At 37.7% G+C, this 26381-nt stretch overlaps 1 protein-coding gene across 1 annotated transcript; it reads right to left on the reverse strand.

The window, feature by feature from the left end:
- Positions 1 to 548: 548 nt before the first annotated feature.
- Positions 549 to 26193, reverse strand: glt1d1 (glycosyltransferase 1 domain containing 1). The gene is made up of 12 exons (XM_008417448.2): positions 25818 to 26193; positions 23400 to 23551; positions 23162 to 23267; positions 19303 to 19354; positions 16912 to 16948; positions 16701 to 16757; positions 12679 to 12777; positions 11515 to 11564; positions 8888 to 8931; positions 6097 to 6217; positions 5085 to 5183; positions 549 to 2732 (listed from the first exon to the last, which is right to left on the reverse strand). The coding sequence occupies exons 1-12, from the start codon at positions 25883 to 25885 to the stop codon at positions 2568 to 2570; spliced, it is 1050 nt and encodes a 349-aa protein (XP_008415670.1). The 5' UTR covers positions 25886 to 26193; the 3' UTR covers positions 549 to 2567.
- Positions 26194 to 26381: the final 188 nt, after the last annotated feature.

Raw genomic sequence — 26381 nt, forward strand, 5'->3', positions numbered from 1 at the left:
TAAATGACTAATTTAAAAGAATAAAATGTATATTATGTTAAGTTTTTTTTCTATTATTAAAAACATAACATTCTTTGACATTACATCTTAATTAAAAAAAACAACAACAAAAAACACTGTGGGGTTGAACAATTATTATTATAATCTAAAGTACCTGTTAAAATGCCAGGTTGTTGAAATGTGACCATGATTGAAAATTTCAAAATCTTTCTCAAATGTAGCAAATTACTGAAAAGTCGGCAGCTTGGTTAGAAGGTCCAAAATGAAGAGGCAACAACATAATTACAATAGTGTGTATTAATTCCTCATTGAAGCATTTTTCAATTGATTTTTACTATTGTTCTTCGTTAGGAGTCTGTCAGCATTCCATACGTTGATTTACTCTCTTTACCTCGCAAAAAGGTTTTGCGAATCTGTCAGGTCAGCCCTCTTCAGGTGATTCCTGCAGATATACTGTCAGATTTGTTTTGAACTATTGCTGAGCCATTTAAAAAAATATTATTTCCACTGATAGACTCCTCCTTTTGTTAATTTAGATGTATACTTGGACTCACAAAGATCCTGAAAATAATAAAACGTTGAAGTCCTTGGGTCAGAACGATCTCGTGGTTGGAATAGATTCAAATGTTCATAACCATTCAGTCATTTTGACCAAATCTGCTCCATCTGAAATTCAAACTGCAGTATGTCACTTTATTATAAACAATATGGTTTTCATATACTGTTTTAAACTGTCCATGTCGTGACAATATAATATGAGACACAAAAATTGAGCCCCTCTGCGCTCTAGCTGTGGTTCTGCTGCCATCTGCAGAAACACACCAAGAAACAACCAATCAGAGCCAGGAGGAGGGTGTTAGCGTGGTCAATCAAGTTTGTGTATACACTCCTCACACCCTTCCCTTTGAACTGTTGCTGAGCAACTTTGTTATATTTAGCAACTTATGAGCTCCTTTTTCTTTTGAAGCGACTAACGACACATGGAGCAACATTTTTCTGTGCCAACGGAGACTTTTATGACAACATGTGAAAGCACCAATCTTACTGCAATTACAGCGAGCAGAGAGCTGACCTTCCCACAGTCAAAGGACTTACAGGTAGTCAGTCTGACAGCAGTCTGGTCATGCAGCAAACAGCCTTCAATCAGAGCAGAAAGGAGACCCGTCCCATTCCGTTTCCACATTGTAAATCACGCATGTGGTTGACCCTGCTCTGGGCATGAGAATAATGTAAATATTTTTGATCTAGCCTAATGTCTTTTTGCTCTGAAACTGTTACACATGATAAAATAAATAAAAAAAAACATTGTTTATGTAAGTTGCCTACTGCAGCTTTGCATTACCCCAAAGACTGAGGCTCTCAGAACCATGATTCACTGAGGTAAGCTGTTCTTTAGGAATTATCGACCCAAAGTTCAAGTGGGGTTTTATTGGACTAGAACAGTCTTTTTGCAAAGTCATGGGAGATTTCAGCCTGATTAGATAAGAACAGCCATATCATACCAGCGACCATATTCTTTAGTTTAGACAAAAGGAGAATATAGGAAACGGTCACATCTAGAAAGCTACTATTAACCTGAATGTTCTGTAACTTCTTCAGTATTGTTGTTGACCTCTTCCCATCATCCCCAACCAATTTTATTCTTCCAATGCTTCTTCTACAATAAGTGATATCTTTACTGTGACATAAGGTATTTATAAAGCTGTGGATTTAATTTTTTTGCACATTTCTCCCAATCTGCAAATTATCATGTCAGAAAAGCCTTATTTGGGAAGCTGAACTTTATTTTAGGTTGATGAAATTCACTAACAGGTCTAAAATGAAGGCGACTGAATTTTTCCAAACAGGTTAAGGCAGCTTTTTTTTTTTTTTTTCCCTCAACATCATTTGTTTTTAAAAAGCATTAAAAAGTCTCCTTCTTCAGACCAGGGAAACAGAAAATCTCAACAGGTTTAGCGAGCAACGGTCTATGATATCTGGTACAGAATGCAGGTAAATCACCGAGGTACCTCTTCAGTTTTCATTTCATCTTAGTTTTTCTGTCCATCCCGGCTTTGGTGCGTTACCAAAACCTAAATTTATACAGCAAATTGGAAGGACCTCATTTTCCCCTTTGCCTTTTAAACTCATTCAGATTTTGCTAGGTTCTTGAAAATCCATTTGCTGCACTTCATTAAAAATAAACGAGTTAGCCAGCATAACTTTTTGCCTCACCAGAATGGGACACAATTCAAGTATCAATGACTTCCACATCATCAATCAGTGAAGAAAATCAAAGGAAGATTTTTTTTTCATTTTATTTGCAATTTTTTATTAGTTCCCTTTATGTAAAATTGCTTACATTATATTTAGATACATGACAGCAACTTCACAGACATCAAATACATTACGTGACACTTCAACACATCCATGCTTTTGGTTCAGTGTTACATAGCTTAGTGAGGAAGGGCTCATAGAACTTTAATTTTATTTCAATAAATGGAAGAATAACCATATTAAATAAGTAAAATAATATACATACAGTACATCCTCTTCTCTGCAACTAAAGTTCCTGAGAAAGTATACAGCTAGGCTAAAATCTGGGCCTTGTGCAGCTTGTCCACCAGCCTCTGATATGTTTCCCTCTCCTGTTTCACACTGTGATGTTCCTCCACGTAGAGTTTTCCACTCCTTACCACTCTCTCTCTCAGCTCCTGATCTGACAGCAGCCTCTGAGACTGGTGCACAAATTCCTGCAGAGGATAAAGCCAAAATCACACCCATTTACTGCCAAGAGCTACTTAAAGCTTACCAGTGAAGTTGCTTGGAGATATATTACTTTAAAGCATTAAAAAAAAAAATCCCAGGCAAAGGAACAAAACCCAAGATAGAAGCCAGTGCACTGATTATTAAATACTTCAAAAGCGTTTGTACATTGCCAAAAGTAGAAGATATTTATGGCTTCAGATCCAAATATGGATATCCAACAGATTTAAAAACATTTTTTTTTATGTTTTTTGGCTGCCGTCTCTCATTTGCTTAGAAACGAAAGAGGGCAACAAACAATGCATATGTTGCAGCTGAACAATATTGTCCAATTATTTGTCTAAAAAGAGGAAATAAAAAGCAAATAAAAAATTGACTGATTCCTGGTTGATATGTTTTTCGTCCACACAATCATGCAGATTTCTCATTGCTCATCTGTCGGCCCAGCACAGTGTAAGGAAATGAAGTCAAAGTGCCTTGTGTGTTGTTACGAGGCAGCAGCCAACATTTAGTGCTGCGGCGAGCCAGCGGGCGCATCAAGTTTAAGCCACTGGCAGGCAGCATGCGATTTCAGCCTTCACTTGCAGCGAAGTGATCATGTCTGAAGAGGCTCTTCTCTTTGGCCATACGAGAGCTTTCAGTCCTCAGCAGCAGCACTGAGATCAGCTAATGTGTAAAATGTTTATATTCAGGCAGGAAGAGTCACATATGACATGAAAGTTGCTTTTAACAATAGTCCACACACAATTTTAAAGTAGCTGAGCTTTCCAAAAGCTGAATGCTAACCTACTTTATCCAATCCACAAATGTGTTTGGGATAACTGCATGGCTGGAATACAGAGGCTCAACCAGCCAGCTGTTGATTTAAAGCGAAATTGAACAATTAGGAGGCAGTTTTCCTTTGTTATTCCATCCACTTTCTGCATTACGTGGGTAACACAAATAACAAAACAGCCCCAAAGACTGATGCTGCCGTTAACATAATCGGCGGTAGGTACAGTTGTTCTATTTAATTGAAAGCTTTACCTCTTTACACCTCCACACATATTTTTATGTTACTCTGGCAAAACAGCTCAATCTTTGTCTTGTTAGGAAGATAAAGCAATTCTCCAAAAGGTGTTTTGGATTGTCCGTGTCGGGAGCTGCAAATTTCAGTTGACCATGAAAGGTTGCAATTTCTTGAAACATGCAAGAAACTGCATCTTCTCAAATTATGGCGATATCAAACCTGCCAGACTGTGAATTGTAACAAGTGGTTGAAACATGGTTGAAACCTGCACACAGTTGGGATTTCTGACAAAACAACTATCCCAAATGTATATCAAAACTGGTTTTGGAATAAATAAAGAAGGCCAACACTTAGCCTATGTGTTAAAAAATATATATAGTTTCTATAAATTCTGCCAAAAACAAGAGTAAAATATTTAACCAGAATTATTCTGGAAGCTTGTTGATGGCAACAAAAAGTGTTTGGGCAAGGTAAACCAGTTACCTAGCCCCCTCAAGGGGCTTTAAAAGCAACAAAAATTGTCTGGGTTTATTCCAGTTGTCTGTTGTACAATTATGCCAGATGTGAAGGAACAGCTCAAATTGATCACTTAAAGCCCAAAATTAATGCTCAGGACGAGTGCATGCAAACATCCATAACGGTCCGGCTCATTTAAGGTTTTACAAACTGAAAACACAATTAACCAAATCAAGACAAGCTGCTAAAACAAGTAAAAAGAGTGAAAAGATGCCAGACCAACAGGTACTTGTTGGCTATCAGTACCAGCTGAGGTCATAGTTTATCTGGTCAAAGTTGCTGCAACCATCTGTGTGCCCTTTTTGGCAGCAGTTCAGCTGAGCACAGGTGCAGAGAGGACTTAACTCAGCCATCACAACAACATCCAGTGACAGCATGGCACGGCCATGCTTTAGTTCCCTGACAACTGGTCTCAGCATATGTTATCCTCCCTACGCAACAAACGGAGCTAAAGCAGGAAACGGCGTGGTTTTACAACAAGAGTCCTGTTTAGTGCTTTCCAGTTTGCTGCTACATTTTTGTGATTAATCAACATGAGGTAATATGATGTTTTTATAAATATTTTATATGTTTTCATGGAAGAACACTGAAGATATGTCACTTTAATAACTACGTTCCTTTGGTTAATTATAATCTCAAATTAATCTGTGTTTACACAATAAAATCCAGTAATGTGCTGAAGTAAAGTAAGTTAATTTGGCTGTTGTGAATCAAAGTATTTCTTCAGGCAAATAATGAGGCTGTAGCTGTAGCATGTGGGCCACAGATGCCATTTAGGCAGCAGAGGACGGTGACCTGGTCAGGGAGAGTGTACCTGAGGAGACGAGAACAGCAGGCCGGTGACTCCATGCTTCACCACAGCTGCATTTCCTGGTATGTTCCTCGCCAGAACAGGAACTCTGAGGTCCATCGCCTGAGAAGCAGAGGCACATGAACGTACATCTCCTTAAATCAAAAGAGCATAACAAATTTTATCCAGCTCAGTATTTCTAAACGTGTAGCGTATGAAATCGATTCATTACACAGTGATATATTTCATGTGGCTTTTTTCAGTTAATTTTGGTGGTCATGGCTTAAAGAATCTGAAATTCAAATAAAAAAAAAAAAAATAGAAAGTTACTCAAGTCTAATTTAAATGTCATGCTATCATTGGAAGACAGTACACAAACATATTTAAGAAGGACACCATTTCTATAATGAAGACCATTTTTTTTATTGTTCTTACATTAGAAAAATCTTACTTTTTGAGAAAATATGTTTTTCATTAGCTGTACAACTTACCAAAAATAAATAAATAATGCGAAACAAACAGTGATGAATATATCAGTCTGTGTTTACTCTCTGAATTGAATTGCATTTTTCTAATTCACTCAGATGCACCTGTACGATCGATTGATCTCTGGGACGAAACGTTCCTGCTCGTTTTTAGCGCAGCAGAAAAAGCGCACACACAGCCGTCTGGCCGGCTCTCACTTACAGAATTAGCGATTTATATTGGCGTCGGCAGGCTGTGGGGTGAAACACCCAAACATAGTAAGAAGACTTTAAGCCCACTGTGGACTGTCTTAATTGACTGTGTTTAAAGAAGATTAAGTGGAATTTGAGGCTTGATTCCACTCAGGAATAGACATATTGGAGTCGGGCAATTAATTTTGGCAGCGGCCCTTCAATTAGCTCGACAATATTGTTGCAAAGCAGTAGAGAAATATCTGTGAAAGCATTCACAACTGAATGGGTGTGAGTAAGAAAATAATTTCTCTCTAAATACCAAGAAAAATAAAAATAAAAAAATCCTCCCCTCCCTCAACCTTCTTGCAAATGTTTACCTCCAAGATGGCTGCTGACATGCCCTCTGACACAGAGCTGTTGACTACGGCAAAGCACCTTTTCATGGCGGCATGAAGCTCCCGTTGGCTCCTCTCCTGCGCCAGGAAGACCCCGGTGGCCCTGCAGAGGCAAAGCTGAGTTCTGTGTGACTGGAGGCCAACAAAGGCGTGAATGATGTTGAACGGCAACGACAAGCTCAGGCTAGGACACATGGCGGCACCGAGTGTGACACGCACAGGTAAAGTCTAAACGAGACAGGGCAGCTTCCTGCTGCAGAGGGTTTTGCTGTGCTGAAAGCCTTCGGCAGGAAAACTGCAAACTCAGTCAAGACTTGAGAGAGGGGGGAGGAATGGAACAAAGAGATGGCTGGTGCAGCACGGCCATTTTATGAGCAATCCGCTCTATAAGTACCGGAACGCTCAAGACAGTTAGGTTATTTTTCTGTTTGACTGCAAACACTGGAATTTAACTTTAAAGGGCGAATGCAGTACTTATTATTATGTCTAGTTTAATACCACATTTATAAAGTGTTACCAAATTGACTTAAAACAGATTAATAAAGCGAATAATAACTAATATTTTCCATCAAATTTCTAACTTGCAACTTGTTCCAAATGGTTAGTCCTTCCAGTGTCTTTGTTTTTTTTTTTCTGCAGGTGAAATTAATACTGCCTGGGGTTTAAGCTTGTCCAAGTCAAAACCTTACACCTCTTGATCCAGATCAACGTCTTTGCTGTTATGGTCATCACCTTGCTGTGTGATGAAAGGTCCAACTACAAGTTGGGAGATATCTTTCTTTAAATAAACAGATTTTCTCCATGTAGACGTCTGAGCTCGGCAGAATCTGAAGCCCAAGTCCAGACATTCCCTCATCTGCATTTCACAAAGGAGCTTGTATATTTGGAATAAAGTGCTGAGAGGGGTTGAAACCAGTCTGGTTTCATTATATCTCAGACTCAGCATGTGCTGACTTGTACAGGGGGCAAGCTGGCTTTAGAAGCTCCAGGGAGTGATATAATAATGACATATGGTTTGTGTGGCCTGCGGGATTTAAAAGCCCAAATAAGACTAAGAAATAATTTCTGACAAGAACAGAAAGAAGGTTATTTAGATGACTTATAGATGTTTAGCCAACAACAATGATTACTACGCTAAGTTATTGTTCTGAAAAGATTTGTTTTAAAGTCGTCTCCTCCTGCCATTCTACACTGCCGGCTTTATTTAAAAAAAAATCACAATTGTCTCCACTTCTGATTTATGACAGTCTGAGTTTTGTGTAGCTCAGCCCACAAAACTTTGATCCAGGATGTTTGAGGCTCGTACCAGAAGATTTTTGGCAAACTACGGTCATGCCTTCCTCTCCTTCTGCCTAATGAGTGGTTTGCTTCTTCGAGAGTAATCCATTCACTTTTGTCTGTAGAGCTTTAGACAAACAAGAAATATTGATATCCTAACAAAGTTTCAGTCCACAACTTGCTGGTGTTTTTTTTTTTTGTTCCAGCCTTTTCAAGGCTTCTACTTACAACCTTAGCAGTTTCTGAGCTTTTCGGAGGAGAACAACCAAATGGTTGTTCTTGCTAGTCAATGAACAGTGACGTCGACCTATTTTCAGTGAACCTCAGCTTCATGTGAGCTCATTTTAAGCCAGGTTCTCTGGCTTTCGTGTCGGTTACACTGCTAAAAATAAATGCACAGTCAAACCAAATTTTATCTACTGCTGAATGTCTAGGAGTAACTTTTGTTAACTTAAATATTTGAGGTCCCATCGCAAATAAAGCCTCTGAACTCTGTGATGCAGCTGTAAATACTATTGATGCACCAATATGAACATTTTGGGCCTGTTGGGGTGGGCATTTATGTACTGTTCTTCATGAAAACTTTTATATCATTTGATTTATCGCTGTCTTGATAAATTACATTAAACAGAACAAAGAATCTGACAGTATCAATCAAACATAGTTTTTGTTTTTTACTTTTTTCTCCAGGTTGTTTCATGTGTGCATCAACGAATATCAGTGCATTAGAAAATGTGATTAAATACAACTACTGTGTGCAGTTTAGTAATATAAATCACACTTCTTTAAGTAAGCGGCGTCCTGAGGAAGCCTATTTAAAATGTGAATGTTTTTCAGAAATAGGGTTTGTGATGTGGCTCTTTGAATGCTGTGCATTCCCACTCATACTGTTACCTAAAAAAGAAGTAATGAACATTTTATCATCATTTTTATTGAAATAAAAATAGCAACACAAAATATTGTGATAAAATTCAGAGTCCATATTGCCCAACCTTATCGGGCAGTATCGCTATCCGATATTATCGCTGTTTTTACCGGTAATCAATATTTACTGATATTATATGCATTGCCCTACCCGTTCAAAACTGTGGAAAAAGAATCAACCACACCACTGACTTTGCTTCTCTGCTTAAACATCCAACAATCCTGTGTTGCATGACCAACCCCTTCCCCTCCTGAAACAACAAACGGCGAGATGAAAATAAATATCGGCTATTGATATCGGCCCAGTTTTACTTATGGGGCCGATAAACATATATAAAAGTTGACTAATATCGTCAAATACCGATAATAACATTCATATATCATTTATCAGTGATTTATCATATCATAAATCACTAAATACCTGAAAAATCAGATGAAATGTCTTATTGTCATATTTTAATGTCACACCCAAATGTTTGCAGCTAAAAAAAAACAGAATAAGAAGTAAAAAGTGGCCTCGGAGGGGAGCGTATTTGTGTTTGTGTATTTGTGTTTGTGTCACAGTCCTTACCGTTTAACAACTGCTTCCACTTCAGCAGTGAGTGCAGGGTCAACCTGGAAAATAAATACATTTGTAGATTTAGGATTAAGAGGGCAAAAACAACCACCGGCGTTTCAGATCCGTAACAGCTTTATTTTCAGCAAGGTTTCCAACAGAAAACTTAATCAGACAGATAAGATAAACAATGTCACAAGAATTTATTTCATGAGAAAATCACTCTCTTGGGAAATCCTGTATTTTCAGAGATTGGGGTCAGGGTGGGGTGGGAGGCCAATCTGATTAATTGCAATGTAGGATTTGCGTGCATTAGCCTGCCCTCAGAGAAGTCAAAGCGCAGCAATTTGGGTCAGAGATGCCACCAAGCAAACTGGTAGTTTTTATGCTCTCTCTCATCTCGCGATCCTGAAATGACCATATCTAATTTATTCGTAAGATAGCGCACAATAAAATCAACCTCTTTGAACGGGGAGCATTTTAGTAATCTGGTGCGATCTGGGATTTGTTTTAGAGCTATTGTTAATTTACTGTTACTCTGCTGCATGTGAGACAAAACAATTTCCCTTGTGGCATCAAAAAAAAGCTTCTTTTCATTTCAGTTTTTCTAAAGTTCACAAAGTGGAAGGTAAAGTCGATAAAAAAAATTATTTATATCCATTCATGCATTTTCTCCCTCTATACAAGCTGCATTTTCAATTGAATTGATAAAGCCTAGTAAGAAAGGAGTAAGATGTTGCTGACAAACACCGCTGACCTGAATTTTTTTCTTGTTGACAGATGTTGCACAGCCAGAGTGCTTATTATGAGGGGGAATTTATAGTGCGTCATTATAGACAGAGCAAGGCATGGCTTATTCTGCCTCCTGGTCACTGAGTTTTCTGCATTTACATCCTCTGCAGATTTCCTGCTTTTATTAATGAAACAAAAAGAAGGGCAGAAAAGTACAGCTATTAAAACATCCTTAACTAAAGACGTGGAAACGCTGAAGATACAAGGATCTACTTATTTCACAGAAAAAACAAACATGAATCTGCTGTGATTCAGGGCGATATGAATCACACATCTCTCTCCGTCCACTGACGCGTTTCATCAAGCATCAACAAAGCGTAGCGGAAAGCACAAAGCGGCAGTAAGTTAGAGCATATGCCTCTGGCTATGTCTTACTGAGCTGTTTTTTTGAGCGAAGCTATAGGCACAACATACCTTTTGCCTTCTCTCAAACATCCACCACTGTTTGAGAGAATGAACAGATGCTTAAGTACGACTCACTGATGTGAGATCAAACCGAGTCAAGGGGAAGAGAAGACAGCAAACACAGAAATCAATGAGAGATTGGAAACGAAACAGCAAAGCGAACAGAGCACAGAGTCTGAACTTGGGTTTTTATATGCAGGACTGAGAAGTCAAAGACATTTTACAGTGTATTCAAGTATCAAACCCCTTGAAGTCTACTGCTTTTAAATTTTAAACTTTAATTACTTTTATTGTAATTTCATGTGAGACCAATACCTAGTGGTGCATCACTATGAAGAGCAGCAAAAAGGTCAATTATGAATGGTTTCCAATCATTTTGCCTATTCCAGTCTGCGGATATTTTTCAAGCAATGCAGGACAGAAGTTTTCAGACCAGTTTTAGTTTCCCTGCATTCCTGACCTGTCTGCTGACTTCATACCAGCGTTCACTAACATTCTCTAGCAAATCTCTACGACCTTCAAAGAACAGCTGGATTTGTAGAGTTCAACTTGCAACACATTTACTGCTTGTGGGGCTTCTGAAAACACTGGATTTTAGAGTGAAGAAGATGCATAAAAATGAACTCTTTATTTCTTTAATTGTAAGAATAGTTTAAACCCATGTGTCATTTTTTTCCCCACTTCAAAATTATGTGCCACTTTATGTTGATCTGTGAAATAAAATCCCTCCCTTCCAAAAGCAAAAAAGACAACAAAAAAAAAACAACTTTTACTGTGATTTGTAGTTGAACTGTCACCAAATATGAAGACTATTATGAATACTTTCATGCACAATAAAAGCATAAAAGTCTTGATTCTTGATTGATTTACTTTCATAAATCAGATGATGATGAGAGTTTTCAGCTTCCTCTCCCCCCCCCACCACTGCCAGCGAAGGTGCAGCTAATCCCTCCATGGGAGATAAACAGTTCGGAGGTATGATGCCGTGTGACCGGGCCACAAACTCTGCATGTAATCTAAACCCTCACATTTCCAGATAAATCTCTGTTTATTTGTGTGAAAATGGGAGAGCTCTGCACAGTTCATTAGTCAACGGCAAATGCTAATCTGGGGTCAGCCGTGGATCAATTTAGCAAATAGCGAAACAGCTAGAGGCACACATGACAGGGCGGGGGGGGAAAAAAAGCTGGGGAAAAAAAACACCATTACTGTTGCTGACAGTGAAGACATTTCCCTCCAGAGCTGCTCTTTAATTCCAGCTAAACAGCAAAAGCCTGTATCTCTGCTACATCCAATTAGAGGCTCCCTGACTTCAAACAGCAGGTTTCTCTGGACATTCAGAGGCACGGTGCTTTTTATGACAGGCAAAACAAAGAACAGCATTATCCATACTTTAAAATTACATTGTCACAATCTACACATAACGGCGTGAGATCACGACTTACCTTCGGCCCGATTATGATCAGTACATTGTGAAGGTTCTCTGAATGCCACTCTGAAACACGCAAAGCAAAAGGAGCAATGTAAACATGGGCAGTTTGGAGAGCGAGGGGGCGAAGAGTTATGATTATGAATTACTGCGTGTATTTTAATAGACTTCTTACAACTGTACTGTCTAACAGCACCACATTGCTTTAGCTTTCAGGCATGAGTGCACTAGATTTTAATTCAAGTGCACATAAAATCCTCACGCAGCTCATCTAAACATTAATGTACAATTTGACGCCCTCTAGTGCCGTCTTATTACCATAGCTGCATGCTGTGAAAAAAAAAAAGAATGATGGATTAAAACATTAGAGGTTCTGAGAATCTGTAACAGTTTCCACTGAATTCAAGTTAAAGCGGAAAAGCAGCCACTTCAGGAAAAAAAAAACAAACATATAAAAGCCTCTCTGTATACAAATACTAACAATAAAGGCAACAATAATAACTATAATTCACTTTGACATAAAGGTCCAATTATTCAAAGTCAGCTGTAAAGCTTTAACATCATTTTCGCCACAGGATACCTTTTGAGTGAATGCTGCAGCTGTCAAGGCTCACACTGGGCATTTTGATGAATTTCATAGTCTTGCATTAGTATTAAAACCCCTTGAACCGCTCAGGTTTTGTCATGTAGTCGCTGCATTTTATGTCATCAACAAACAACAAAGTAGGGCTACATGCCGAAGTTGGGAAAAAAAAATGTGTGAAAAAAATTATAATTTTCACATGCAGGGTATTGTATAAATGCACTCCACAAGTCTGGCCGTTTTGGAAAAGTGGCAATGAAAAGTCTGCAGCTTTTCTCAGACATCAGTCTGAGAAAGAAAGCATTACAGCATAACAGTGGTGATATGGGGATGCTTTTTTTGCTGATTAGAGTTGATGAAAAAGTGGATGGAGCTAACCACAGGATAATATTGTAAGAAAATTTGTTAAAAGCTGCAAAAAACACTTAGGAGCTTCATGTTCTAGCAGGACAACAATCCTAACCAAACAGTCAGAGCTTGAATGAGATTGTTTACATCAATGCATATTGATGTTTTAGACTGTGTTAGAACCAATAAAAAAAACTTTGCTTTACACATTTGCAGTGCATACAGTACAAAAAGTGCAAAAGCAACAACCTGAAAAAACGTCTGCCAAATAGAGAGGGTCCTTGACTCTTCTGAGACCACAGACCAACAGGAAGACACGCAGTTCATCTAAGCCCTCCGTCCTCACACCTGGAGAAAAGCCAGACACACAAACGGAAAGACACGGCGACATAATATGAAAAACACTGCATAATGAACATCCCGAGTACATCAGCAGATAATGAAAGCAATACATCAGCCAAGGTCACGAGGACGAGAAGACAGCAGTGACTAATGCGGCTGCACAATGCAACAGGGAACGGAGTCTGTTGAAATTATTGAAAGGTTGCAGCCTAATCAGTGCAAACTGCGGCGTCACGGCCACACTGTCTGACTGCTGCGATGAGGATTTGCTCACTGAAACAGCTCAGAAATAATGAGGTAGCCCCCCTTCCCCCCTTCACGTCAGGCTAACAACATGGAACGTTTTGGGAACTTTGCGCTGGCTGAAACCGAATTGCCGTGGAGTTGGCCCTCTCCCCGCATCATCCAGCTCTCGTGTTCAATCTTGAGATTAGTCAGAAACTGGCAGGCGGACAACTGTGGCCAACGCCAACCACTACTGTAATGGACCTGACCCTTTAACTGCACCAAAATATTATCCTAATCCGAATAACGTCGCCTATGTTATGAAACACAGAGGCCTTGCAGTGCCGTGCATCTCACAAAAAAAAAAACAGATCAAAAAATATGGAACCCAAAAGAAGTGCAAGTGGAGGGTGTTTAATAAATATCCCTTTTTTTATGATATCTCTTATAAAATATGGGATATTGGTCCTTTATTTAATATATTAAACAATAAACCAAAGTGGGAATTGCTGTGCTGGCCATTGTCCTAGCAATTTGTGTAGGGAGAGAAAAAAAAAATCCCAAACTGGAAAACTTTTAAAACAAAGCCACAAACATAAACCCTCATGAGCCGAGAGCTAGCACGGCAATACTCAAGTGAAATCCCCTGCTGCCAGATAAGTCCAGATCAGGAGGCTGAAGCAGTTCTTTTAATGCTATTAAGAGCAACTTAAAATGACAGCGCCAGGTCTGGGGCCTGACCCCGATCCTAGGATCCGATTGTCCGAAAAGCTCTAATATTTGCGCGATGCATTAGAAATTCTCACATTGGGAGAGCGGGTTTAAGGTACTGACACCTAGGTCAGTACCTTAAACCCAAGAGCAGTGAGATGATATCAGACAGAGGGGGAAGAACTGATCTGCTGAAAGGAGCAACATTTCTAACAACATATCCGAACATGGCGACTTTGGACAAGAAACCCAAAATTGTGCAAAATAATTTCTCACTGCTTGATTTTGATTTTGACACTGACATAATGAACAATCCAGTTATGTCTCTGTAAACCAGGCCTTGCTAAAACATCAACACCTCTTTACTCATGACAAATCTCAGTTTGTCATGAGAAAAGAGAACAGAAAGCAGCATACAAAGATGCTGCTTTCTGTAAGGGTTACGCTGTGAAAAGCCTCTAAGCAGCCTTGGCAAAAGAAAGTACGCATGAGGGCAGATGAACAGCATTTTTTTTTTTTTTAACAATAAACCTTACATCACAACTAATTTTTTCTGGTGCTACTGCATCATAAAGAGTCATTAACAATAGATAAAAATATATTGCATTTACTATGAATTGTGATATAGCATGCACTCCTAGAACTAAAACAGGCTGAATCTTTGAATGTACATTAATCAACAACAGCCAGAAAATGTAAAAAGATATTCTCAAGTTTAAGGAACTTAAGTTTTCCATTATAAATAAAACATCACGGCTCCTCTTTGCACATGTTGTTTCACTCTTTATTAAACCAAGAACATGGCTGTTAATTTATTCATTAAAAGGGCTTGTGTAATTATTAACATGTTATTTATGAGGAAAGCGCAACTTCTTCAGCAGCTCATGGTATCGCTGCTCACCTGTGTGGAGTACCTGACCTACCCTTTTAATTCCACCTCACAAGGCAAACAGACGGGTTAAAGCAAACACACACCGTCTCATACACACACACACACACAGCCCCTTATATGGGTTTAAAGCTCCTGGGTTTTCAATGTAGAAGTTTATGTCTCTGAAAAGAGAAAACCGAATTCGTGGAATAACACATGGGCACGTGCAGTTTAGCGCGGTTTTATTCAGGTAGAAGCATCGTTGTCTCTTTCATCTTTACAACTTGAGGCCTTTCTAAAGTGTTCCACTGCAGCGACGAGGCCCACATAAAAACACATGTTCCCATTCCAAATCTCCATTTACCTTCTCAGGGCTCTTCAAAACAGAACGCACTCTACATTTGGCAATTTGGAAATGATCAATTTATGTCACGCCAGATGGAACGATCCAAGTAAAAAAAAAAAAAAAAAAAAGAGAAAATGTGCAGAGCACTGTGGGGGGAGAAAATGCACACATGGGATGGTGCCCCCTGCTGTGCCGCGAGTGCGCGAAACGACACAGGAAGGATGAAAGCCGACAGCACGGAAAGCACGTGGGTTTGTTCCCGAAGTGGCTTTTCTACCTGAAAAGAACTAAAAATGTGAGAAAAGTTCTTGACACTGATTACTGGAGAGGGAAAAGCAGGTCAACCACTGCAAAGAAAAAAAATAAAATGAAGATGTGGCACTAATAATCACTCGAATTTCAAAAGAAATAGTTTTTTTTTTTCCACTTTCATTTTAAAATACGATTCTTTAGAAAGCCATATTTACGAGAATAAAGCATAGGTTGTAGTATGTAGTGTTATGTTTCTCAGCATAAAGCCTTCTGCTGTGGGGGTTGCATTCTGCAAAATAAAAGCAAGGAGACCTTGTGTTGTCAGGGCACAGCAGCGTGATGCATTAGTTCTCACTGATCTGAGAAAAAAAAAAAAAGAAATCCTATCAACAAGAATAAACACCAACAACAGCATATGGCCTTTTGCTGGTCAAAAACAAGAACAATGCTCAGACGGCTACAACATAAATACATAAAAATATCTGACTCAGATTCCAAAGTTTCAGCAGTGATATAAACACACAATAACAGTGTCGTCTTTTTTCAAGAACAACAAATAGAGAAGTGAGTAGGGGGAAATTTGTATTACTTGCAGCTGCTGGGAAACCTGCTGATAAATAACCTGAGGTTAGAGAGCCATTAATCAGCTGTTCCTCTCTGTACTCACTGGGGCTCTAAGGAAACACTAATGTACTCAGGATAGGCATCATCTTGCACTGTCCAATTTAAATTCCCAGATGCTTGTAGAGGGAACGTATGCAGGTACAGTGCTATTCAAAGCAGCAGCTAGACGTTCATCTTAGTGCTTAGTAGCGACTCTGAGCCATTTGCGCCGTTACACAGAGAATTAACACCAAAATTTAATGACAATTATCGACAACTTTGGTAATGAAGAGTAACTAGCATCCAGTCAGGAGGCTAACGTGTGGACAAAAATGTCTCAAACTTGATCTCATTGGTCAAAATCTACTATAGTAATACTAGCACAAATAATGTATAGCAGCAATAATAGACCACTTTTGTTCAAAATGTGTAGTCTGCATATATTAAAAGCTTTTATTTAATAAAAAACAATTAATTAGGCTTCTTGAGTATTTGGATTGCTTGTGTGAGTACCTGTTGTTTTAAACTTTGTCACTATAGCTCCAGCTTTAGATAAAGGGCCAACTGTCATTGTGGTTTTTTCTGGACTAATGACGATTGTGTCATATCTCTTTCCATTTAAAGTCCTTAAACAATCAACAAAATATTTAGTTTATCTTTTATGTAGAATGTGAAAAAAACACCAGGGGGAAAAAATATATAAAACAAAAATTCAATCCCAGCGGAATAAATGTATTTAAAATTAAATTAGGATATTTCAAACATTTGAATGTATTATGTATTATTTTAGGATTGTAACTACAATCCTAAAATAAAAAGCATGTTATAAAAAAACTACACAACCAAAGGGAGTTTTATTTATTTAGTGAGATGTAATACGATTTACATTAAGCAACTGGAATAACGCTAAACTAAATGTACCTGAGCTCCTCAAGAATTCACTCCAGCGAAATTGTTCAGCCACTTCTGTCTGGATGCCTTTAAATTAAACAATTGCAATGCTGTTAGGTTGAGAAAAGGCATATTCAACCCATCAATCCTAGCACATTTTTTGCTATCCAAATATTAAATTATGTGAAAATATTCCACCGTTTCACAGAGTGATTACTATTGTAGCTGCACGACAACTTACCTTGAGGCTGGACATAGATTTTACTGTCGGGTGACGCCTTGAGAAAGAGAAGAAAAGATAAAAGTAGTTTTAAAGAAAAAGGTGAAAAACAAAGCGTTCACAAGCAGATTAATCAGTAGTGATTGGCAACGTTTATTTAAACAAACATGAGATGGTTGCTGTTGGCGCTGCTCTGGTTTTTGGACGCTTACGTCCAAAAACGTAAGCGTTTTTGGGTTTTGCTCCAAACAGTGGTCGGAGCATTGTTTGAATGCTCCGAGCACATTCAAACAAAACGCAAACTTTAAAAGGGGAGTCAGGAATCCAGTTGATTAGATAATAGTTATATTGCAAAATAAATCAAGGAGATGAAAATTAAATTGCCTGGATGTTATCACACCAGATCCATCAACAACGCGTGTTTTGTGTCAGAATAAAAAAGCAAAGCGATGCCTCTCGTGCCCGCCTCGTCTTCCTGCTGTCAACGCTTAAATGGTGGAGATAAAGGATGCCACTGGCTTCAATCTGCTGCCTGTGGCTGCAATCTCATCGGAAAATAAAACACTGTAATGTTTTTTTAATACCAGACTATTGTGAGACAGGGCCCAATATTGTGTTTGTATAATGAAAGCCCTTCTGTTACATTTACTGATGTTGTCAGACTCCGGATGTCTTTTTGCTTTATAACGCAGACATAGAAGCCTTTTGTTTTACTAATAAAGCAAAAGCGATTTTGAAAGGAACAGGAAGTAAACGAGGAAACAATCAACATTGTGTGTATGTAAAATCAATAGATTAATAAAGGGTAATCAGGGATAAACTGCATTTTATGCACTTTGAGACACATATGAACAACATTTATAACAGCTTGAAGGGGAAACAAACCTTAATGACCAGCACGTAAAAATAGACTGGATGTAATCAAATCACAAATAAAGAAAAACATCACTGTTGCCCACATGGGAAGAACTCAGGTTTATAAAAATGTTTTTAATAATCATTTTTCCATATTCAGCTAGCTTTTAAGTTTTTGTCTCTAAATGAAAAGAAAAACTCAAATTAAAGCATTTGAAAGAGCTACTTCTAAGGCTGCAAGGTGGTGCACTTGGTAGCACTATTTAACTTGGTAAATGGGTTTTAATTTGGGACTCTGTCTTTTTGTGTAGCATCTTCCTGGGCCAAACGACATTCACAGTAGATTAACTAACCACTCTGAATTATCCTTACGTGCGAGTGTGTGTGTGAATAGTCGTATGTAATGCAAATCTACATGTATCCATGTAATAGACCACAAATGTTTGCAGATTGTCCCACCCTTTCTTCCCATAATCCCTCTGCAACCTCTGCATAGATAAGTCAGCAATAGAAAATGCATATTGTGACAGAAGAGTAATTCATAAAAAGTGAGTGAAATCCTCAGTTCGTTGTGACAGTGAAACAGTCATCAACATATAACTCTAAATCATGAGCTTGAAATGCTAACAAAAAGGCTAATGTGTGGTCAAAGAATAGAAAGCACTTTTAAGTTGCGACACATTTTAAACTCAAAATGGAAAAGCTACCAATCAGCCTTAATCTGACTACCTCTGATTAGTTAGCTTCCTATCACAGTACTTTTTGTTCACTCTTAAAAACACGAAAGATTTTCTAAACATGGTTTCAAAAAGCAATCCCAATGCTTCACCCCTATGGGATTCCTGAAGCAGTATCAATTTTCAGAATAAGTGTTTTCGTTTTTTTAATGCAGTCAACTGTAAAATGACACCAAACAAGAAACTTTCTTCATTCTTTGTTGTGCGCCTCCTGCCTCTCACAAAGACACACACGTTTTTTCAGCTACTGAGGACGAATGCCAATAACGCTCAAAGTCTCCCAAATGGCTGTTATACATTTGACTGTCGGCTGATACATTATCTCAATATGATTGTTTAATCTGCTGCAAAATATTGGACTGCATATATACCATGAGGAAGATAAAGTCATCAAATTATGTCTTGTGTTTGTCAAAGTTGGTAGTGATTTTGTGCCAGAATACCTAGTTGCTTATCATGAAATGAATGTAGAGCAAAGCATATTTACAACCATAATTTCATTGATGTTTTTTTAATTTTTATTATTTACTAAATTGTTTTCCATACATGTAACATCAGACTGATTATGTGATTGACAGCCTTTGCTTTATCAGATCCATCCATGAAATGGCTGGTCAGATGGTCTGGCTGATAGAATGAAAATAAAACAAAACTTGAAGTGAACAGTACTGAACGACTGCATTTGTTAATGCAATAAAATAGCTTTACTCTGTGCATCCTCACTTGTAACTTAAGCTTTGCAGCAAACTTAGAATGGAGCAAGTAACAGAATCAATGTGTTATTGATAGAGAAATGGGAGAAAAGGGGGTTTGATCATACCAAAACAAATTCTGCCTCTTCTTTTAGTTTTTCAGTGAAAGCAACAGCAAACCTGATTAGAAACAAGAGGGAGAAAAAAAATGCAAAAATGACTCAATCAGAACAAGGATTTTGATTAATATGAGTAAATTTTAGTAATTTTACAAGCAATGATAATTTTGACATTGGCTGAAAAAGCTGAAAGTAAAATTGAAAAATTGACAGAAAATCTGTCAATTTTTATTTTTTTTTGCAATCTGCCATTTTGGAGATTGGCATGGCTTCCTCAGGCCGATCTCCATCCCCCGTAGAGATGAAGTAAGCATGGAAGGTTTGTTCTGCACTGTGTGTGCATTTTTCATTCATTGGTAATTGTTATCAAATATAGCATAATCAGGGAAAGACATTTTTTATGACAACAGACAGAAAAGTTGTCTTGCAATCCAAAAAGTGTGGGTCTGATTTCAGCTTCCTCTTGCCACATGTTGATGTGCCGCTAGGGTGAGCTCAAAACTCCATGCATATGTGTAATAGTGATGAATTTACACACATTTATGAGTGTGATTGGGTGAATGTGGCAGTAGTGTAAAGCGCGGTATGACTTAAAGAGTGCTATAGAAATTGTGCCCATTTATGATTTTAATGAGATATATAAATTACTAATTTGTTTAGATTTGTCAGGTTATCAGTATCAAGATAGTTTGATGGATTACTAGGGCCATTGCAGATGAAGAACTATTGGCCAATGTAAAAAAAAAATCTGAAATTTGTAAATTAATTTTAGATATTTACAAAAAAAAAAAACAACTTGGATAAACTTTGATGCAGCCATGTTGCAACTTCTTCCTCCGTGTCTCAGACATGTATTCTGGATTCCTTTCAAGGTGTTTATGTGTGTCTGTACCTGAAAGATGACGTTATGATACAGAAAAAGAGCTTACAGTTTGGGAGAAAAAAACAGATGTGCATCTCCTAAACTTACCACCTGAATCTTAGAGGATTTCTGTCACTTTTTGTTGCTTAATGTCTTACGCAGTAATCTCAGAAAACTTCTGAGATTTTTCTAAAACAATTTTTGACTTCACAATGTCAGCAAGTATCCTTGCTCTAATATCATAGACATATGTCTTTAATCAAGCAAAATTTAAGTCTTTATTTATTGAAAATGTACAACTTTTTGACATCCGAGAAAGTTCATGTTTCTTTTGACAAAATCTGAAATAAATCTTGAAAAAGAGAGAGAGAGTTTATTTGAAAAATAAACCCTTTGTACCCAATTATTTTACTTCTTTTTATTTCAACAATGGCCCCAATAATCCATTGAAAGACACAGCAAGGCTTAAAAAGTTGATATTTTCTGCCATTCCCTTTTTTGTACCTGATAGACCTCATAAGACGACAGATAAAGTATTAGAGTGACAAGTATTTTTTCTGCTTAGAGTAATGCTGCTGCTGCTGCACACAGCTGGAATGCTGGCAAAAACAAGAGTCGTATAATTTTCTTAATTGACAAGAAAGCCAAAATCTTTCATAGCCAGTCATTACCTAATGACTAAAGGACACACCTATCAAGGTAGCACTCTTTTTAAAAGTACAGCTTCCAAGTTGCCTGTAGCAGGTCTGTTTTCTTCAGGTTATCACACATAAGGGTTTAGATGAGACTTTAAAATAGTCACTGTTTACACATGCAGACATGTTTTGTTCAACATTCTTGTCTGCAAGTGGCTGAGTTAGCACTGCCAGATAAAATATTTGCTAACTGCTGCACCCATCTCATCTGTAAACACAACAGTGGAACTGCTGAGGTTCTCTGCAGTAATTCTGAAAACAAGACAGGAAAGCACACAGTGTGAGCTTAGCAAAGGAATTCACATCTGCTTTAAACTCCATCTTGAAACATTGGTCCCCGACTTCTGTTAAACATTTTACCAATGTCAATTTGTATTACAGCGTAATTGGTGCCAACATCTCGACAATCTTGTGACTTCTTTGCCACTGAAGATCAATAAAGTAACCACCAACACGGCAACAGGTATCCAAGCTACAATGCACCCTGATGTTGTTGTTGGCGCAAACAAGAGCAGAAAAACTTCCTTTGGCTTCAGGCAAATTAAACAATGAGAAAAATGAAGGAAATGTAGGGCAAAAATCACCGGGAGGATATTAATTTGCATGCATGGCAGTGTATTATTAAGCGACCCAACAGGCTCTGTGTGGTGACCGAATTTTAAGATCAAGGTCTGTGTGTGAGGAGGCATCAACAGTGGGAGGTGCATGGATGTTTGAAGCTGCAACAGCTAGATCTCCCCATTTGCTCCCAAAAGGAGTTTGTGCCCTTAAAACTTCCCAGATAAGTTCCCTACCACGCCCTTTTCATCAGCATGAAAAGAGAAAGAGAGGGAGAGGGAGAGAGACTGATGTCGGGTCATTTCACATGATATTGATAAGTACTCTCTGTTAAACTGGAGAAGGAAACAACTCGCAGCCTGCACAGTTGGAGTTAAATTAAAAATGCTCAGCCTCATTCTTTCATCCAATACTCTGGAGACAAGAAGAAGGGGATAAATCCAGACATTTTTCTTAAACTTTTCTCAACATAGTGATTACATTTTTCACCTACAATCGAAGTAATGCGTGTGCTGAGCTTCTGTTGAGCAAAAAATTTATACTTTGCTCACTTGTCACAATTTGGGACATACAAATGATTATTTTTTATGTATAGCAGCTTTCTGACTAAATATATTCACAAAGGTGCAAGTGCAAATCTCACCACACAAGCAAAGAAATGAAACCCTTCGGGTGCACCGATTACAGCTTTCTGGCAGATCATGGATTTTGGCCACTTCGATAACACATAAAAAAGTTGCAAGATTTGTCTCTAGTCACTTTTTTAAAATACATTTGCTTAAAAGTCACTAAATACTGACAAAGTTGCAACAAAGTGACTATTGTTAACCCTGCACGTGCAGACGTGACTCAATGGGCTGTGATTGGCAGCTATGCTGTCAGTCTGCTCTTCTTCATGGCAGAGCAAACGGGGGACACTGGCTGATTTTCAGACTCTTGCAAAAGTAGATAAGATCGATTTCAAATGCAAGTATCAGCCAATACCCAATCACTCAAAATTAAGGAAACTGGATCAGGGTCGATAAGGCCGATTGATCGGTGCACTCCGATCAACTGAAACTCAGGATGCACATAAATTATGTGTGAAACATCACTGTATTTTAACTCCAAGGAAACTTTTAGTAGAAAGTGAGAATTTAATAATTATTTATTGTCTAAGTAAGAATTTAAAATAAACATCTTTAAACAGTTGCTAGCAAATTAGCAAAATCACTTAATTCATTAGCAGCCAGCTTTAACTTGTCCTTTAGCTAAAACACCAAACTGCCCGTTTTTACATGACCTAAGAATAATCTATATTTAAATAAATGGATTATGTGGATTATGTATTGCTATTGTTGAGTATTTCTGGAGTTTTGATAAAATAGGAAATGAAAATTGAACTGAACCGTGGAGTTTGCGAACCATTCCATCTCTAATAATGCATGTCTAACACATAAAAATCACATAATTAAACGTTATTATATAAATTTCATATATCTAATGAGCGACATGAATAAAAATATTAGGGGTGGTCACATTTACTTCTTGCTTGAACTTCAAGATGCCGACAGCTGCATCAAGTCTCTACAACAACGGGTTCGAAAAAAAACAAAAAAGAAGTTTCATTATTTGCACCAAAATGCCGATGAAGCTACGACTGACATCTCAAAAAAAAAAAAAAGAAGAAGATTGTTAGAGGTTATTAACTTGATGTTCTGACTCAAGTCTTTGGAATCAGGCATTTTGACATTGTGGTTAGCGGTAGGGTCACCTGGCTTTCAGCAGCACCTGCTCCATAACCACACGCTTCTGCTCATCTTTCACATCTTCATTTATGTCCGTTCCGCCAAAAATCACTCCGAAGGGCAAACGAAGGTCTAGTGAAAACAGAAAATGAGAAACTTTGTACAAAAAGGACATAACTACATGTTTGTTCTTCTGACAAAAATTAGCAACAGAAAGTAAGATCCGATCACAGCGACACAGACGATGCCTCAGTCAGTGTTTACCCAGGAGGAGTCTGCCAGCTTTGAAAAGATGAATTGCCAGCGCAGCCTCAAACGGAGGATTTTGGGATACTAGATGTGCCACGTCAGAGGGAGAGTGAAAATCTGCCACATCTCTTAGCTCGCAGCTGTGTCCTGCCGACTCAATGTGAGACCTTAAACATAAAACACGTGTGAGAACATTCAGTTGTAGTTTTGTACTTTAAAATAATGACACACCAAGGTGTTTGTCTATGAGTTTAGCCTTGTTAACGTACTGTTACAGCTACAGTTCAGTATCACTTGTCTCAGTCCAGAAGCACCATGCACAGTAATTGATGCCAACCAATCTGTTTTCCCAGAATTATCATAGAAGCACATGATGTGAGAAGGAAGTAGCAACATTTGTCCAAGTTAAAATGAATCAAACTCTATAAAAACTTGACAAAAACACTAGAACTTCTTAAACGTGCGTTTTTTTTTTCATTTAAAGTATTTTTTTTTTATTTGGCATTAGGGCTGTAGTGATACAATAATCTCACAATACGATATATATTGCGATATTCAGCAAACGATACAGTTCAATACACGTTTGCGATTTTCTGAAAGATTTTAGAGGGACAGAGTGATTTTGGTGACATTTTGTGACATTTTGTTATAGAGTTGGATTGAATTAATTTAACTGAAAACTGATTAAAAGCACCAACTACACAATACCTGGCTCTGGTTGGACATAGACACAGACTTAAAGTCTGACAAAATGAATTAAAGAAGTGGTGAGAAAACATGTTTCTTTTAATTGAAACAGTACAATATCGCAAAATCGATATTATTACACAGCCCTATTTGGCATGTTGTGAAATTCTGTTTTTATTCCGGTGCTGGATAACAGCATGTTTGAATGCAATCATTATTTGACGATTTTTGCAGAAAACTTGCTGTATTTTATTCCAATTGAATTCTAAAATTAATAACATTTTTGTCAGAAAATGAACATAAAATTTACCTATGAGAGAACAGAGAAGTATTGGCATGTTTGCTCTCTAGAGAATAAAGTTTGATGGCGCATACAGGAAACTTTTCAACATAATTTAATGATTCAGTTTGGCATTGTGATGGCAAAACTTACAATGTTGCACCTGGTCACACCAACAGATTCTGCTGTGCAATAATGGTGCAAAAACCACAGGAAAAAAAAAAGATAAATTCTTTGATCATAAGACAATGAACAGAAAGCAATGATAGAATAAAAGAAATCTCCTGTGAAACAGAGGGCTAACTTCATTAATAGCATTAAATATACCATAAATAATAAAAACTACTTTTCTGCATTTTTCTAACAGTCTATGTTTGTAGTCTTGCCAAGTAATACTTTTACTTTTTGATGTTTTGTTGCATGAGACAAGTTTGAATTTAATTTTATGCTGATTGAAAATAAAATTGACCTGTCCAAGGTATGCCCCAACTCTTGACTGCTGGAGTTAGGCATGTTTGTAAACAGTTAGGTAAAAGTGAAAATCCATACATTAAATAGTCATTTTGATTTAAATTATTAATAATTTTTTTAAAAAAGGACTAAATAATTAAATGTGAAATTCATTAAAACGTTAAAAGCACCTACTGCTGTTTAAACAATTTGATTTTTTTCTTTAAGACTTACAAATCAAAGTCAGTGGGCGTGCTAACACTGCTGCAGACAAGGTGAATGGCCTGCAATGAAAATGTATTGGGGCTAATTAATCCAATGTTAATGTTTATTTAGTAGCATGATGACGGTATCAATTATTTTCTGATGGATCGACAGGAATGAGGAAACAATTAAATACTCATATTAAAATGATGACAGCATTTTTAAAATGAATATCAGTTTAAAAAAAAAAATCTAACCATTTTGCTTTCTATTCATCACAATTACATTATATTATTTTAATGTACTTACTAAAGTGTTTCAATTGTAACTATTTGTTCTAGTGGTTAATCATTTAACACAAGTATTTAAAAGACAGAGCTGCTCATCTGCAACATTTACAAAAGCAGTGGTCATAATCTAATTAAACTTGGCACTAACTTTCCAGGTTATGTAACAGTCACACTTGGACTTTAAATAGAATTTAAAACACCTTATTGAGGTGATTTTGGTCAGATGGCATTTTAAAGCAATTCCATTTCAATAAAGGATGTGTTACTTCCTCTGCCAGTGATGACGAGAAATATCACATGATTTTAACAAAAGTACAGCGGCCAAAAGCCACGTTAAAGTAGGACATCACTATGAGCCATAAGGTTACGGCTGACTAATTACAACCAATTAGAAGTGTAGAGGGACATTTCCATAACAACAGCTACCTACATAGCCTGCTGGTTTTAATAGTTAACCATTGTACTGTCAGACCGAGCTCTCAAGCTAATTACCAAGTTATCTGAATCAACAGGTAAAGTTACCTTATTCTCTCGGCTGTCGTATAGTTCCCTGTTTTGGGGCTGAGGCAGGCTAGAAAGAGTAATTTCATATCCCCTCTGTAAACGGTGCTCTGTAACCGGTGAATGGCCGAGCAGTCAAGGCAGGTCTCTGACTTTCAGCTCCCTTGCTACACCCAGCTCATATCACATTTCCTGGACTCACTCCCGAAACGTCCACGTAGAATAAAGCTAACAGAGCCCAGCATGCTACTAGTGATTTGTCAACCACGCTTCAAATGTTTACAAGTCCGTCTCTAATATTATCCCCTGGAAACAAGCCGTTGAAATAATAGCAGCAGGACACTAACATGTTGTCGGCACTGCTTTTGTGTGGTGACCAATATTAAAGACTAGGTCAGGAGAACATCCTGATATCACGTATATCTCTACACTACTATAACGAAACGATCAAATAAAATCACCTCAAAGGAACTTCCTTTTACCAGCGGTACACCGCATGCGCTAAAATAGTAGATCTCTATATTACAGGGATGTACCACTTTAACGCTCTGTTTACGAGACCATCACTTCTGGTTTTAGCTATAG

The sequence above is a fragment of the Poecilia reticulata genome, linkage group LG9 (assembly GCF_000633615.1).
Source record: "Poecilia reticulata strain Guanapo linkage group LG9, Guppy_female_1.0+MT, whole genome shotgun sequence".
In the NCBI taxonomy this organism is placed as follows: Eukaryota; Metazoa; Chordata; class Actinopteri; order Cyprinodontiformes; family Poeciliidae; genus Poecilia; species Poecilia reticulata.

Coding starts and splice junctions, on each gene's coding strand:
- glt1d1 (XM_008417448.2), bottom strand. CDS start 25,885: ATGAAATTACTCTTTCTAGCCTGCCTCAGCCCCAAAACAGGGAACTAT. Junction 19,355..23,161: donor CAGGTGCTGCTGAAAGCCAG/GTGACCCTACCG, acceptor GTTTCTAATCAG/GTTTGCTGTTGCTTTCACTG. Junction 16,758..16,911: donor AATCTATGTCCAGCCTCAAG/GTAAGTTGTCGT, acceptor TTTAATTTAAAG/GCATCCAGACAGAAGTGGCT.